The sequence below is a fragment of the Panulirus ornatus genome, chromosome 52 (genome assembly GCF_036320965.1).
Source record: "Panulirus ornatus isolate Po-2019 chromosome 52, ASM3632096v1, whole genome shotgun sequence".
Classification (NCBI taxonomy): domain Eukaryota; kingdom Metazoa; phylum Arthropoda; class Malacostraca; order Decapoda; family Palinuridae; genus Panulirus; species Panulirus ornatus.
The window spans coordinates 11,915,023-11,928,180 of NC_092275.1; the positions used below are offsets into that span (position 1 = coordinate 11,915,023).

At 46.0% G+C, this 13,158-nt stretch overlaps 1 protein-coding gene across 3 annotated transcripts in view; it reads right to left on the reverse strand.

Moving 5' to 3' along the window:
* The window catches only part of LOC139765064 (chymotrypsin-like protease CTRL-1), a 218,943-nt gene that overhangs the window by 18,137 nt on the left and 187,648 nt on the right, over positions 1–13,158 (reverse strand). For all 3 annotated transcript variants that reach the window (XR_011716558.1, XM_071692171.1, XM_071692172.1), the window contains one exon: positions 11,617–11,768. Coding sequence is in view for 2 of the 3 variants with exons in the window: in XM_071692171.1 (XP_071548272.1) it covers positions 11,617–11,768 (152 nt within the window). In the remaining variant the exon portion in view is untranslated. The remainder of the gene's footprint in view (positions 1–11,616; positions 11,769–13,158) is intronic.

The window sequence follows — 13,158 nt, forward strand, 5'->3', positions numbered from 1 at the left end:
CGACACATATATCCTCTTGGTCAATCTTTCCTCACTCATCCTCTCCATGTGCCCAAACCACTTCAAAACACCCTCTTCTGCTCTCTCAACCACGCTCTTTTTATTTCCACACATCTCTCTTACCCTTACGTTACTCACTCGATCAAACCACCTCACACCACACATTGTCCTCAAACATCTCATTTCCAGCACATCCATCCTCCTGCGTACAACTCTATCCATAGCCCACGCCTCGCAACCATACAACATTGTTGGAACCACTACTCCTTCAAACATACCCATTTTTGCTTTCCGAGATAATGTTCTCGACTTCCACACATTCTTCAAGGCCCCCAGAATTTTCGCCCCCTCCCCCACCCTATGATCCACTTCCGCTTCCATGGTTCCATCCGCTGCCAGATCCACTCCCAGATATCTAAAACACTTCACTTCCTCCAGTTTTTCTCCATTCAAACTCATCTCCCAATTGACTTGACCCTCAACCCTACTGTACCTAATAACCTTGCTCTTATTCACATTTACTCTTAAATTTCTTCTTCCACACACTTTACCAAACTCAGTCACCAGTTTCTGCAGTTTCTCACATGAATCAGCCACCAGCGCTGTATCATCAGCGAACAACAACTGACTCACTTCCCAAGCTCTCTCATCCCCAACAGACTTCATACTTGCCCCTCTTTCCAAAACTCTTGCATCTACCTCCCTAACAACCCCATCCATAAACAAATTAAACAACCATGGAGACATCACACACCCCTGCCGCAAACCTACATTCACTGAGAACCAATCACTTTCCTCTCTTCCTACACGTACACATGCCTTACATCCTCGATAAAAACTTTTCACTGCTTCTAACAACTTTCCTCCCACACCATATATATATATATATATATATATATATATATATATATATATATATATATATATATATATATATATATATATATATTTCTTTTTTCTTTCTTTTTTGCTTTGTCGCTGTCTCCCGCGTTTGCGAGGTAGCGCAAGGAAACAGACGAAAGAAATGGCCCAACCCACCCCCATACACATGTATATACATACGTCCACACACGCAAATATACATACCTACACAGCTTTCCATGGTTTACCCCAGACGCTTCACATGCCCTGATTCAATCCACTGACAGCACGTCAACCCCGGTATACCACATCGCTCCAATTCACTCTATTCCTTGCACGCCTTTCACCCTCCTGCATGTTCAGGCCCCGATCACACAAAATCTTTTTCACTCCATCTTTCCACCTCCAATTTGGTCTCCCTCTTCTCCTCGTTCCCTCCACCTCCGACACATATATCCTCTTGGTCAATCTTTCCTCACTCATTCTCTCCATGTGCCCAAACCATTTCAAAACACCCTCTTCTGCTCTCTCAACCACGCTCTTTTTATTTCCACACATCTCTCTTTTCCTTACGTTACTTACTCGATCAAACCACCTCACACCACACACTGTCCTCAAACATCTCATTTCCAGCACATCCATCCTCCTGCGCACAACTCTATCCATAGCCCACGCCTCGCAACCATACAACATTGTTGGAACCACTATTCCTTCAAACATACCCATTTTTGCTTTCCGAGATAATGTTCTCGACTTCCACGCATTCTTCAAGGCTCCCAGGATTTTCGCCCCCTCCCCCACCCTATGATCCACTTCCGCTTCCATGGTTCCATCCGCTGCCAGATCCACTCCCAGATATCTAAAACACTTTACTTCCTCCAGTTTTTCTCCATTCAAACTTACCTCCCAATTGACTTGACCCTCAACCCTACTGTACCTAATAACCTTGCTCTTATTCACATTTACTCTTAACTTTCTTCTTTCACACACTTTACCAAACTCAGTCACCAGCTTCTGCAATTTCTCACATGAATCAGCCACCAGCGCTATATCATCAGCGAACAACAAGTGACTCACTTCCCAAGCTCTCTCATCCCCAACAGACTTCATACTTGCCCCTCTTTCCAAAACTCTTGCATTCACCTCCCTAACAACCCCATCCATAAACAAATTAAACAACCATGGAGACATCACACACCCCTGCCGCAAACCTACATTCACTGAGAACCAATCACTTTCCTCTCTTCCTACACGTACACATGCCTTACATCCTCGATAAAAACTTTTCACTGCTTCTAACAACTTGCCTCCCACACCATATATTCTTAATACCTTCCACAGAGCATCTCTATCAACTCTATCATATGCCTTCTCCAGATCCATAAATGCTACATACAAATCCATTTGCTTTTCTAAGTCTTTCGCACACACATTCTTCAAAGCAAACACCTGATCCACACATCCTCTACCACTTCTGAAACCACACTGCTCTTCCCCAATCTGATGCTCTGTACATGCCTTCACCCTCTCAATCAATACCCTCCCATATAATTTACCAGGAATACTCAACAAACTTATACCTCTGTAATTTGAGCACTCACTCTGATCCCCTTTGCCTTTGTACAATGGTACTATGCACGCATTCCGCCAATCCTCAGGCACCTCACCATGAGTCATACATACATTAAATAACCTTACCAACCAGTCAATAATACAGTCACCCCCTTTTTTAATAAATTCCACTGCAATACCATCCAAACCTGCTGCCTTGCCGGCTTTCATCTTCCGTAAAGCTTTTACTACATCTTCTCTGTTTACCAAATCATTTTCCCTAACCCTCTCACTTTGCACACCACCTCGACCAAAACACCCTATATCTGCCACTCTATCATCAAACACATTCAACAAACCTTCAAAATACTCACTCCATCTCCTTCTCACATCACCACTACTTGTTATCACCTCCCAATTTGCGCCCTTCACTGAAGTTCCCATTTGCTCCCTTGTCTTACGCACTTTATTTACCTCCTTCCAGAACATCTTTTTATTCTCCCTAAAATTTAATGATACTCTCTCACCCCAACTCTCATTTGCCCTCTTTTTCACCTCTTGCACCTTTCTCTGGACCTCCTGTCTCTTTCTTTTATACATCTCCCACTCAATTGCATTTTTTCCCTGCAAAAATCGTCCAAATGCCTCTCTCTTCTCTTTCACTAATAATCTTACTTCTTCATCCCACCACTCACTACCCTTTCTAATCAACCCACCTCCCACTCTTCTCATGCCACAAGCATCTTTTGCGCAATCCATCACTGATTCCCTAAATACATCCCATTCCTCCCCCACTCCCCTTACTTCCATTGTTCTCACCTTTTTCCATTCTGTACTCAGTCTCTTCTGGTACTTCCTCACACAAGTCTCCTTCCCAAGCTCACTTACTCTCACCACCCTCTTCACCCCAACATTCACTCTTCTTTTCTGAAAACCCATACAAATCTTCACCTTAGCCTCCACAAGATAATGATCAGACATCCCTCCAGTTGCACCTCTCAGCACATTAACATCCTAAAGTCTCTCTTTCGCGAGCCTGTCAATTAACACGTAATCCAATAACGCTCTCTGGCCATCTCTCCTACTTACATATGTATACTTATGTATATCTCGCTTTTTAAACCAGGTATTCCCAATCACCAGTCCTTTTTCAGCACATAAATCTACAAGCTCTTCACCATTTCCATTTACAACACTGAACACCCCATGTATACCAATTATTCCCTCAACTGCCACATTACTCACCTTTGCATTCAAATCACCCATCACTATAACCCGGTCTCGTGCATCAAAACCACTAACACACTCATTCAGCTGCTCCCAAAACACTTGCCTCTCATGATCTTTCTTCTCATGCCCAGGTGCATATGCACCAATAATCACCCATCTCTCTCCATCAACTTTCAGTTTTACCCATATTAATCGAGAATTTACTTTCTTACATTCTATCACATACTCCCACAACTCCTGTTTCAGGAGTACTGCTACTCCTTCCCTTGCTCTTGTCCTCTCACTAACCCCTGACTTTACTCCCAAGACATTCCGAAACCACTCTTCCCCTTTACCCTTGAGCTTCGTTTCACTCAGAGCCAAAACATCCAGGTTCCTTTCCTCAAACATACTACCTATCTCTCCTTTTTTCACATCTTGGTTACATCAACACACATTTAGACACCCCAGTCTGAGCCTTCGAGGAGGATGAGCACTCCCCGCGTGACTCCTTCTTCTGTTTCCCATTTTAGAAATTTAAAAAAATACAAGGAGGGGAGGATTTCTGGCCCCCCGCTCCCGTCCCCTCTAGTCGCCTTCTACGACACGCGAGGAATGCGTGGGAAGTATTCTCTCACCCCTATCCCCAGGGATAATATATATACATATTTTTTTTTTTTTTTTTTATACTTTGTCGCTCTCTCCCGCGTTTGCGAGGTAGCGCAAGGAAACAGACGAAAGAAATGCCCCCCCCCCCCCATACACATGTATATACATACGTCCACACACGCAAATATACATACCTACACAGCTTTCCATGGTTTACCCCAGACGCTTCACATGCCTTGATTCAATCCACTGACAGCACGTCAACCCCGGTATACCACATCGATCCAATTCACTCTATTCCTTGCCCTCCTTTCACCCTTCTGCAAGTTCAGGCCCCGATCACACAAAATCTTTTTCACTCCATCTTTCCACCTCCAATTTGGTCTCCCTCTTCTCCTCGCTCCCTCCACCTCCGACACATATATCCTCTTGGTCAATCTTTCCTCACTCATTCTCTCCATGTGCCCAAACCATTTCAAAACACCCTCTTCTGCTCTCTCAACCACGCTCTTTTTATTTCCACACATCTTTATTACCCCTACATTACTTACTCGATCAAACCACCTCACACCACACATTGTCCTCAAACATCTCATTTCCAGCACATCCATCCTCCTGCGCACAACTCTATCCATAGCCCACGCCTCGCAACCATACAACATTGTTGGAACCACTATTCCTTCAAACATACCCATTCTTGCTTTCCGAGATAATGTTCTCGACTTCCACACATTCTTCAAGGCTCCCAGGATTTTCGCCCCCTCCCCCACCCTATGATCCACTTCCGCTTCCATGGTTCCATCCGCTGTCAGATCCAATCCCAGATATCTAAAACACTTTACTTCCTCCAGTTTTTCTCCATTCAAACTTACCTCCCAACTGACTTGACCCTCAACCCTACTGTACCTAATTACCTTGCTCTTATTCACACTTACTCTTAACTTTCTTCTTTCACACACTTTACCAAACTCAGTCACCAGCTTCTGCAGTTTCTCACATGAATCAGCCACCAGCGCTGTATCATCAGCGAACAACAACTGACTCACTTCCCAAGCTCTCTCATCCCCAACAGACTTCATACTTGCCCCTCTTTCCAAAACTCTTACATTCACCTCCCTAACAACCCCATCCATAAACAAATTAAACAACCATGGAGACATCACACACCCCTGCCGCAAACCTAAATTCATATATATATATATATATATATATATATATATATATATATATATATATATATATATATATATATATATATATATATATATATATATAAAACCACTATTTCTTCAAACAAACCCATGTTTGCTTTCCGAGATAATGTTCTCGACTTCCACACATTCTTCAACGCTCCCAGAATTTTCGCCCCCTCCCCCACCCTTTGATTCACTTCCGCTTCCATGGTTCCATCCGCTGCCAAATCCACTCCCAGATATGTAAAACACTTCACTTCCTCCAGTTTTTCTCCATTCAAACTTACCTCCCAAATGACTAGTCTCTCAACCCTACTGTACCTAATAACCTTGCTCTTATTCGCATCTACTCTCAGCTTTCTTATCCACGCACTTTACCAAACTCAGTCACCAGCTTCTGCAGTTTCTCACACGAATTGGCCACCAGCACTGTATCATCAGCGAACAACAACTGACTCGCTTCCCAAGCTCTCTCATCCACAATAGACTGCATACTTGCCCCTCTTTCCAAAACTCTTGCATTCACCTCCCTAACAACCCCATACATAAACAAATTAAACAACCATGGAGACATCACGCACCCCTGCCGCAAGCAACATTCACTGAGAACCAATCAATTTCCTCTCTTCCTACACGTATACACGCCTTACATCTTAGATAAAAACTTTTCAATGCTTCTAGCAACTTGCCTCCCACACCATATATTCTTAATACCTTCCACAGAGCATCTCTATCAACTCTATCATATATCTTCTCCAGAGCCGTAAATGCTACATACAAATCCATTTGCTTTTCTAAGTATTTCTCACTTACAGGATCCATAAATGCTACATACAGATCCATTTGCTTTTCTAAGTATTTCTCAAATACATTCTTCAAACCAAACACCTGAGACACACATCCTCTACCACTTCTGAAACCACACTGCTCTTCCCCAATCTGATGCTCTGCAGATGCCTTCACCCTCTCAATCAATACCCTCCCATATAATTTCCCAGGAATACTCAACAAACTTACACCTCTGTAATTTGAGCACTCACTTTTATCCCCTTTGCCTTTGTATAATGGCACTATGCAAGCATTCCGCCAATCCTCAGGCACCTCACCATGAATCATACATACATTAAATAACCTTACCAACCAGTCAACAATACAGTCACCCCCCCCCCCTTTTTTTTAATAAATTCCACTGCAATACCATCCAAACCCGCTGCCTTGCCGGCTTTCATCTTCCTCAAAGCTTTTACTACCTATTCTCTGTTTACCAAATCATTCTCCCTAACCCTCTCACTTTGCACACCACCTCGACCAAAACACCCTATATCTGCCACTCTATCATCAAACACATTCAAAAAACCTTCAAAATACTCACTCCATCTCCTTCTCACATCACCACTACTTGTTATCACCTCCCAATCAGCCCCCTTCTACGATGTTCCCATTTGTTCCCTTGTCTTACGCACTTTATTTACCTCCTTCCAAAACACCTTTTTATTCTCCCTAAAAGTTAATGATACTCTCTCACCCCAACTCTCATTTGCCCTCTTTTTCACTTCTTGCACCTTTCTCTTGACCTCCTGCCTCTTTCTTTTATACATCTCCGACTCATTTGCATTATTTCCCTGCAAAAATCCTCTAAATGCCTCCCTCTTCTCTTTCACTAATAATCTTACTTCTTCATCCCACCACTCACTACCCTTTCTGATCTACCAACCTCCCACTCTTCTCATGCCACAAGCATCTTTTGCGCAAGCCATCACTGCTTTCCTAAATACATCCCATTCTTCCCCCACTCCCCTTACCTCCTTTGTTCTCACCTTTTTCCATTCTGTACTCATTCTCTCCTGGTACTTCCTCACACAAGTCTCCTTCCCAAGCTCACTTACTCTCACCACTCTCTTCACCCCAACATTCTCTCTTCTTTCCTGAAAACCTCTACAAATCTTCACCTTCGCCTCCACAAGATAATGACATCCCTCCAGTTGCACCTCTCAGCACATTAACATCCAAAAGTCTCTCTTTCGCGCGCCTATCAATTAACACGTAATCCAATAACGCTCTCTGGCCATCTCTCCTACTTACATACGCATAATTATGTATATCTCTCTTTTTAAACCAGGTATTCCCAATCAACAGTCCTTTTTCAGCACATAAATCTACAAGCTCTTCACCATTTCCATTTACAACACTGAACACTCCATGTATACCAATTATTCCCTCAACTGCCACATTACTCACCTTTGCATTCAAATTACCCGTCACTATAACCCGATCTCGTGCATCAAAACTACTAACACACTCACTCAGCCGCTCCCAAAACACTTGCCTCTCATGATCTTTCTTCTCATGCCCAGGTGCATATGCATCAATAATCACCCATCTCTCTCTCCATCAACTTTCAGTTTTACCCATATCAATCTAGTATATTTTCTTACACTATCACATACTCCCACCACTCTTGTTTCAGGAGTAGTGCTACTCCTTCCTTTGCTCTTGTCCTCTCACTAACCCCTGACTTTACTCCCAAGACATTCCTAAACCACTCTTCCCTTTACCCTTGAGCTTCGTTTCACTCGGAGTCAAAACATCCAGGTTCCTCTCCTCAAACATACTACCTATCACTCCTTTTTTCTCATCTTGGTTACATCCACACACATTTAGACACCCCAATCTGAGCCTTCGAGGAGGATGAGCACTCCCCGCGTAACTCCTTCTTCTGTTTCTCCTTTTAGAAAGTTAAAATACAAGGAGGGGTGGGTTTCCAGCCTCCCTGCTCCCGTCCCCTTTAGTCGCCTTCTACGACACGTGAGGAATGCGTGGGAAAGTAAAGAAGGTAGACAATAGTAACGAGTAAGGTATAATCTCTCACATGTAAAATTACTTCCCACAAGTGAGCTTGGCAGAGTCCTCATTACTTACACTTAACCAAACACCAAAGGTTGATTAATTATTTTCATCTTGGCAAGATAATCATATTTTCGCCAGACGTATCAACTTACTGACTACAACACAGGTATGATAAATACCGTGGTGCATGTCCTACATTCACACTGCCTCCCTGGTGTGTTGGATGGAGGGAGCAAAGGACGGCTCTTCCAACTAAGGTTTTAAGGGAAAACACGATAGGTTAGGGAACAACGAGAGGGGAGAGGGACGAGTAACCACCCATCTTTCTCTCTTACCTACGTCTCTCTCCCACATCACTTCTTCCCCCTTCCATATCACTTACATCTCTCTTCCATAACAAATCTACATGCACTCCCTCCAAACACCACCACCAGGCAGATCTCCTTACCATACAAGTCTGGGCCCATCCACCTCACCCGGCAGGCAGTCTCCCTCAGTGTTCCTGGGAGACAGGTTCTCCCCTTCTAAGCAGACGTTCTGGTATCGAGCACATCCAGTGAAGGTACACTGTTAGTCAGCACATCTACCTCAACTAGGAAGACGTACCTCCATCAAGCAGGAGTCCTTCCCATTTAGACATGTCCCCTATAACAGTATGCGGGATCTACCCTCAACAAACAGGTCTCCCTCCCTAGTAGACACGTCCTCTCCTTCAGTAGGTAAGTCCCCCTCCTCCAGTAGGTAGGTCCCCTCCTGCAGTAGGTGAGTCCCCCTCCTCCAGTAGGTAGGTCCCCTCCTGCAGTAGGTAAGTCCCCCTCCTCCAGTAGGTAGGTCCCCTCCTGCAGTAGGTAAGTCCCCCTCCTCCAATAGGTAGGTCCCCTCCTGCAGTAGGTAAGTCCCCCTCCTCCAGTAGGTAGGTCCCCTCCTGCAGTAGGTAGGTCCCCTCTTGCAGTAGGTAAGTCCCCCTCCTCCAGTAGGTAGGTCCCCTCCTGCAGTAGGTAAGTCCCCCTCCTCCAGTAGGTAGGTCCCCTCCTGCAGTAGGCAAGTCCCCCTCCTCCAGTAGGTAGGTACCCTCCGGCAGTAGGTAAGTCCCCCTCCTCCAGTAGGTAGGTCCCCTCTTGCAGTAGGTAGGTCCCCTCCTGCAGTAGGTAGGTCCCCTCCTGCAGTAGGTAAGTCCTCCTCCTCCAGTAGGTAGGTCCCCTCTTGCAGTAGGTAGGTCCCCTCCTGCAGTAGGTAAGTCCCCCTCCTCCAGTAGGTAGGTCCCCTCTTGCAGTAGGTAGGTACCCTCCTGCAGTAGGTAGGTCCCCCTCCTGCAGTAGGTAAGTCCCCCTCCTCCAGTAGGTAGGTCCCCTCCTGCAGTAGGTAAGTCCCCCTCCTCCAGTAGGTACGTCCCCTCCTGCAATAGGTAAGTCCCCCTCCTCCAGTAGGTAGGTCCCCTCTTGCAGTAGGTAGGTCCCCTCCTGCAGTAGGTAGGTCCCCTCCTGCAGTAGGTAAGTCCCCCTCCTCCAGTAGGTAGGTCCCCTCCTGCAGCAGGTAAGTTCCCTCCTCCAGTAGGTAGGTCCCCTCCTGCAGCAGGTAAGTCCCCTCCTCCAGTAGGTAAGTCCCCTCCTGCAGTAGGTAGGTCCCCTCTTGCAGTAGGTAGGTCCCCTCCTGCAGTAGGTAGGTACCCTCCTGCAGTAGGTAAGTCCCCCTCCCTCAGTAGGTAGGTCCCCTCCTGCAGCAGGTAAGTTCCCTCCTGCAGTAGGTAAGTCCCCTCCTCCAGTAGGTAGGTCCCCTCCTGCAGTAGGTAGGTCCCCTCCTGAAGTAGGTAGGTACCCAGCTGCAGTAGGTAAGTCCCCCTCCTCCAGTAGGTAGGTACCCTCCTGCAGTAGATAAGTCCCCCTCCTCCAGTAGGTAGGTCCCCTCCTGCAGCAGGTAAGTCGCCTCCTCCAGTAGGTAGGTCCCCTCTTGCAGTAGGTAGGTCCCCTCCTGCAGTAGGTAAGTCCCCCTCCTCCAGTAGGTAGGTCCCCTCCTGCAGTAGGTAAGTTCCCTCCTGCAGTAGGAAGGTCCCCTCCTGCAGTAGGTAAGTCCCCCTCCTCCAGTAGGTAGGTCCCCTCTTGCAGTAGGTAGGTCCCCTCCTGCAGTAGGTAGGTACCCTCCTGCAGTAGGTAAGTCCCCCTCCTCCAGTAGGTAGGTCCCCTCCTGCAGTAGGTAGGTCCCCTCCTGCAGCAGGTAAGTTCCCTCCTGCAGTAGGTAAGTCCCCGCCTGCAGTAGGTAGGTCCCCTCCTGCAGTAGGTAGGTCCCCTCCTCCAGTTGGTAGGTCCCCTCCTGCAGTAGGTAGGTCCCCTCCTGCAGTAGGTAAGTCCCCTCCTACAGTAGGTAGGACCCCTCCTGCTGCAGGTAGGTTCCCTCCTGCAGTAGGTAAGTCCCCTCCTGCAGTAGGTAGGTCCCCTCCTGCAGTAGGTAGGTCCCCTCCTGCAGCAGGTAAGTTCCCTCCTGCAGTAGGTAGGTCCCCTCCTGCAGTAGGTAGGTCCCCTCCTGCAGTAGGTAAGTCCCCTCCTGCCGTAGGTAGGTCCCTTCCTGCAGCAGGTAGGTTCCCTCCTGCAGTAGGTAAGTCCCCTCCTGCAGTAGGTAGGTCCCCTCCTGCAGTAGGTAGGTCCCCTCCTGCAGCAGGTAAGTTCCCTCCTGCAGTAGGTAAGTCCCCTCCTGCAGTAGGTAAGTCGCCTCCTGCAGTAGGTAGATCCCCTCCTGCAGTAGGTAAGTCCCCTCCTGCAGTAGGTAGGTCCCCTCCTGCAGTAGGTAAGTCCCCCTCCTCCAGTAGGTAGGTCCCCTCCTGCAGTACGTAGGTCCCCTCCTGCAGTAGGTAAGTTCCCTCCTCCAGTAGGTAGGTCCCCTCCTGCAGCAGGTAAGTCCCCTCCTGCAGTAGGTAAGTCCCCTCCTGCAGTAGGTAGGTCCCCTCCTGCAGTAGGTAAGTCCCCTCCTGCAGTAGGTAGGTCCCCTCCTGCAGTAGGTAGGTCCCCTCCTTCAGTAGGTAGGTCCCCTCCTGCAGTAGTTAGGTCCCTTCCTGCAGTAGGTAAGTCCCCTCCTGCAGTAGGTAGGTCCCCTCCTACAGTAGGTAGGTCCCCTCCTGCAGTAGGTAAGTCCCCTCCTGCAGCAGGTTGGTCCTCTCCTGCAGTAGGTAGGTCCCCTCCTGCAGTAGGTAGGTCCCCTCCTGCAGCAGGTAAGTTCTCTCCTGCAGTAGGTAAGTCCCCTCCTGCAGTAGGTAGGTCCCCTCCTGCAGCAGGTAGGTTCCCTCCTGCAACAGGTAGGTTCCCTCCTTCAGTAGATAAGTTTTACGCTTCACCAACAGATTTCCTTCAGTACTCACATCACAAGCATCGCGGCCCTCAGCTCCAGCACAGAGGGCGGTACTGGGCAGGGAGTAGGCCGGCCCAAACTGCTCCCTAAGGGCGTTCTGACAGGTTGGGTTACTCCACAAGGGCACGTTGATTTCCTTCAGCACCACACTGTGCTCAGACGCTGGGGAAGGCAACACTTATTAATTACTGTGTGAGTTAGGTTAGGTTAAAGTGTCGGAATGATTAAGTTGGTGTTGAAGAGGTTTAGATGGATAATGACTGAGCCTTATAAGAAAGGAATATCTCAGTACATTTTCTGAGATCCTTATAACAACATAATAATCAACTTGCACCACAAACTTATCATTACATGATCACTACTACGTTATCAGCAACTGAGCCAAGTTATCATTCCATCTATAGTTAGTTATCATTACACTATGGTTAGTTATCATAACTATATTAATGTGAGTGTTTGCTAGCCAGTTATTCATGAAAAGTGAAATATTTGAAGAGTATAACTCTTCAAGAGTGAAGCAAGATCCCTTTCCAGTACGTATATACAACTATCGACACATACAAAACAATGTCTCAATTATCACCAATCGATAAAATGTGTTTTGTTCTACCTAGTTCATATTTCTTTAAGCATGATATAAATGCTATTTATAATCAGTGACTTAGATGATCGTAAATATGTGGGAATCTTAGAAGTATTTCAGGTACTAATGATCTACTCATATGATCTTATAACTTTTATATTAATTCTTTTCTCTTGCACACACCTACTTCCTCTAACTGGGGTTACTCCTTCATGAAGGACAAAAAACGTATCTTTAGCTGCCTTCTGTCTAATATCTCTCAACACATCAAAATATTGTCTTCCTTGCAGAGAGAGAGAGAGAGAGAGAGAGAGAGAGAGAGAGAGAGAGAGAGAGAGAGAGAGAGAGAGGAACATATGACCAGTCAGTGCGTTTGATCTTCGTAGCGCATTACAAGATCAGCGTTCATGTCATACATTATTTGTTCAGTTTTCAAAGTACGTATCTCGCTGGCTCCGTGTTATACTTTATAACTTTCTTCCCACCGTATCTCCTTCAAAATGTAATGGTAATTACATACAATATATCTTTAATGTCATTAGATATGCCAACCTCACTCTTCATAGTTTTCTTTATGAATAATAACATCGCATACGATGACTGTAATCAAGAAAATTATTACCATATTTCTTGGTCATGTATAAGTAAGCTCAAACATACACTAGGATAACTGTAACTTTCTTATCTATCAAGATGGAGGCGGTATAATGACACGATAATATAGTCGTCCTTAATGTTTACATGTTAAAACTTCTCTAAATAGTCTCCAATTGTGTAACATCACATTCATTACACAAACCCACACGAAACGCATGACCAGAAAGGTTCGTGGGGATCGAACACCCTCTTAGTTATTCTCAAGTGTTGCAGGAGCCGTGTGTTGTTGCATAACCTGGATTCTGATCAATAAATTTCTCCAGCGGCCATGTACCTCATTCAAAAAACAAGTTACAAATATCTAGCAGGCAA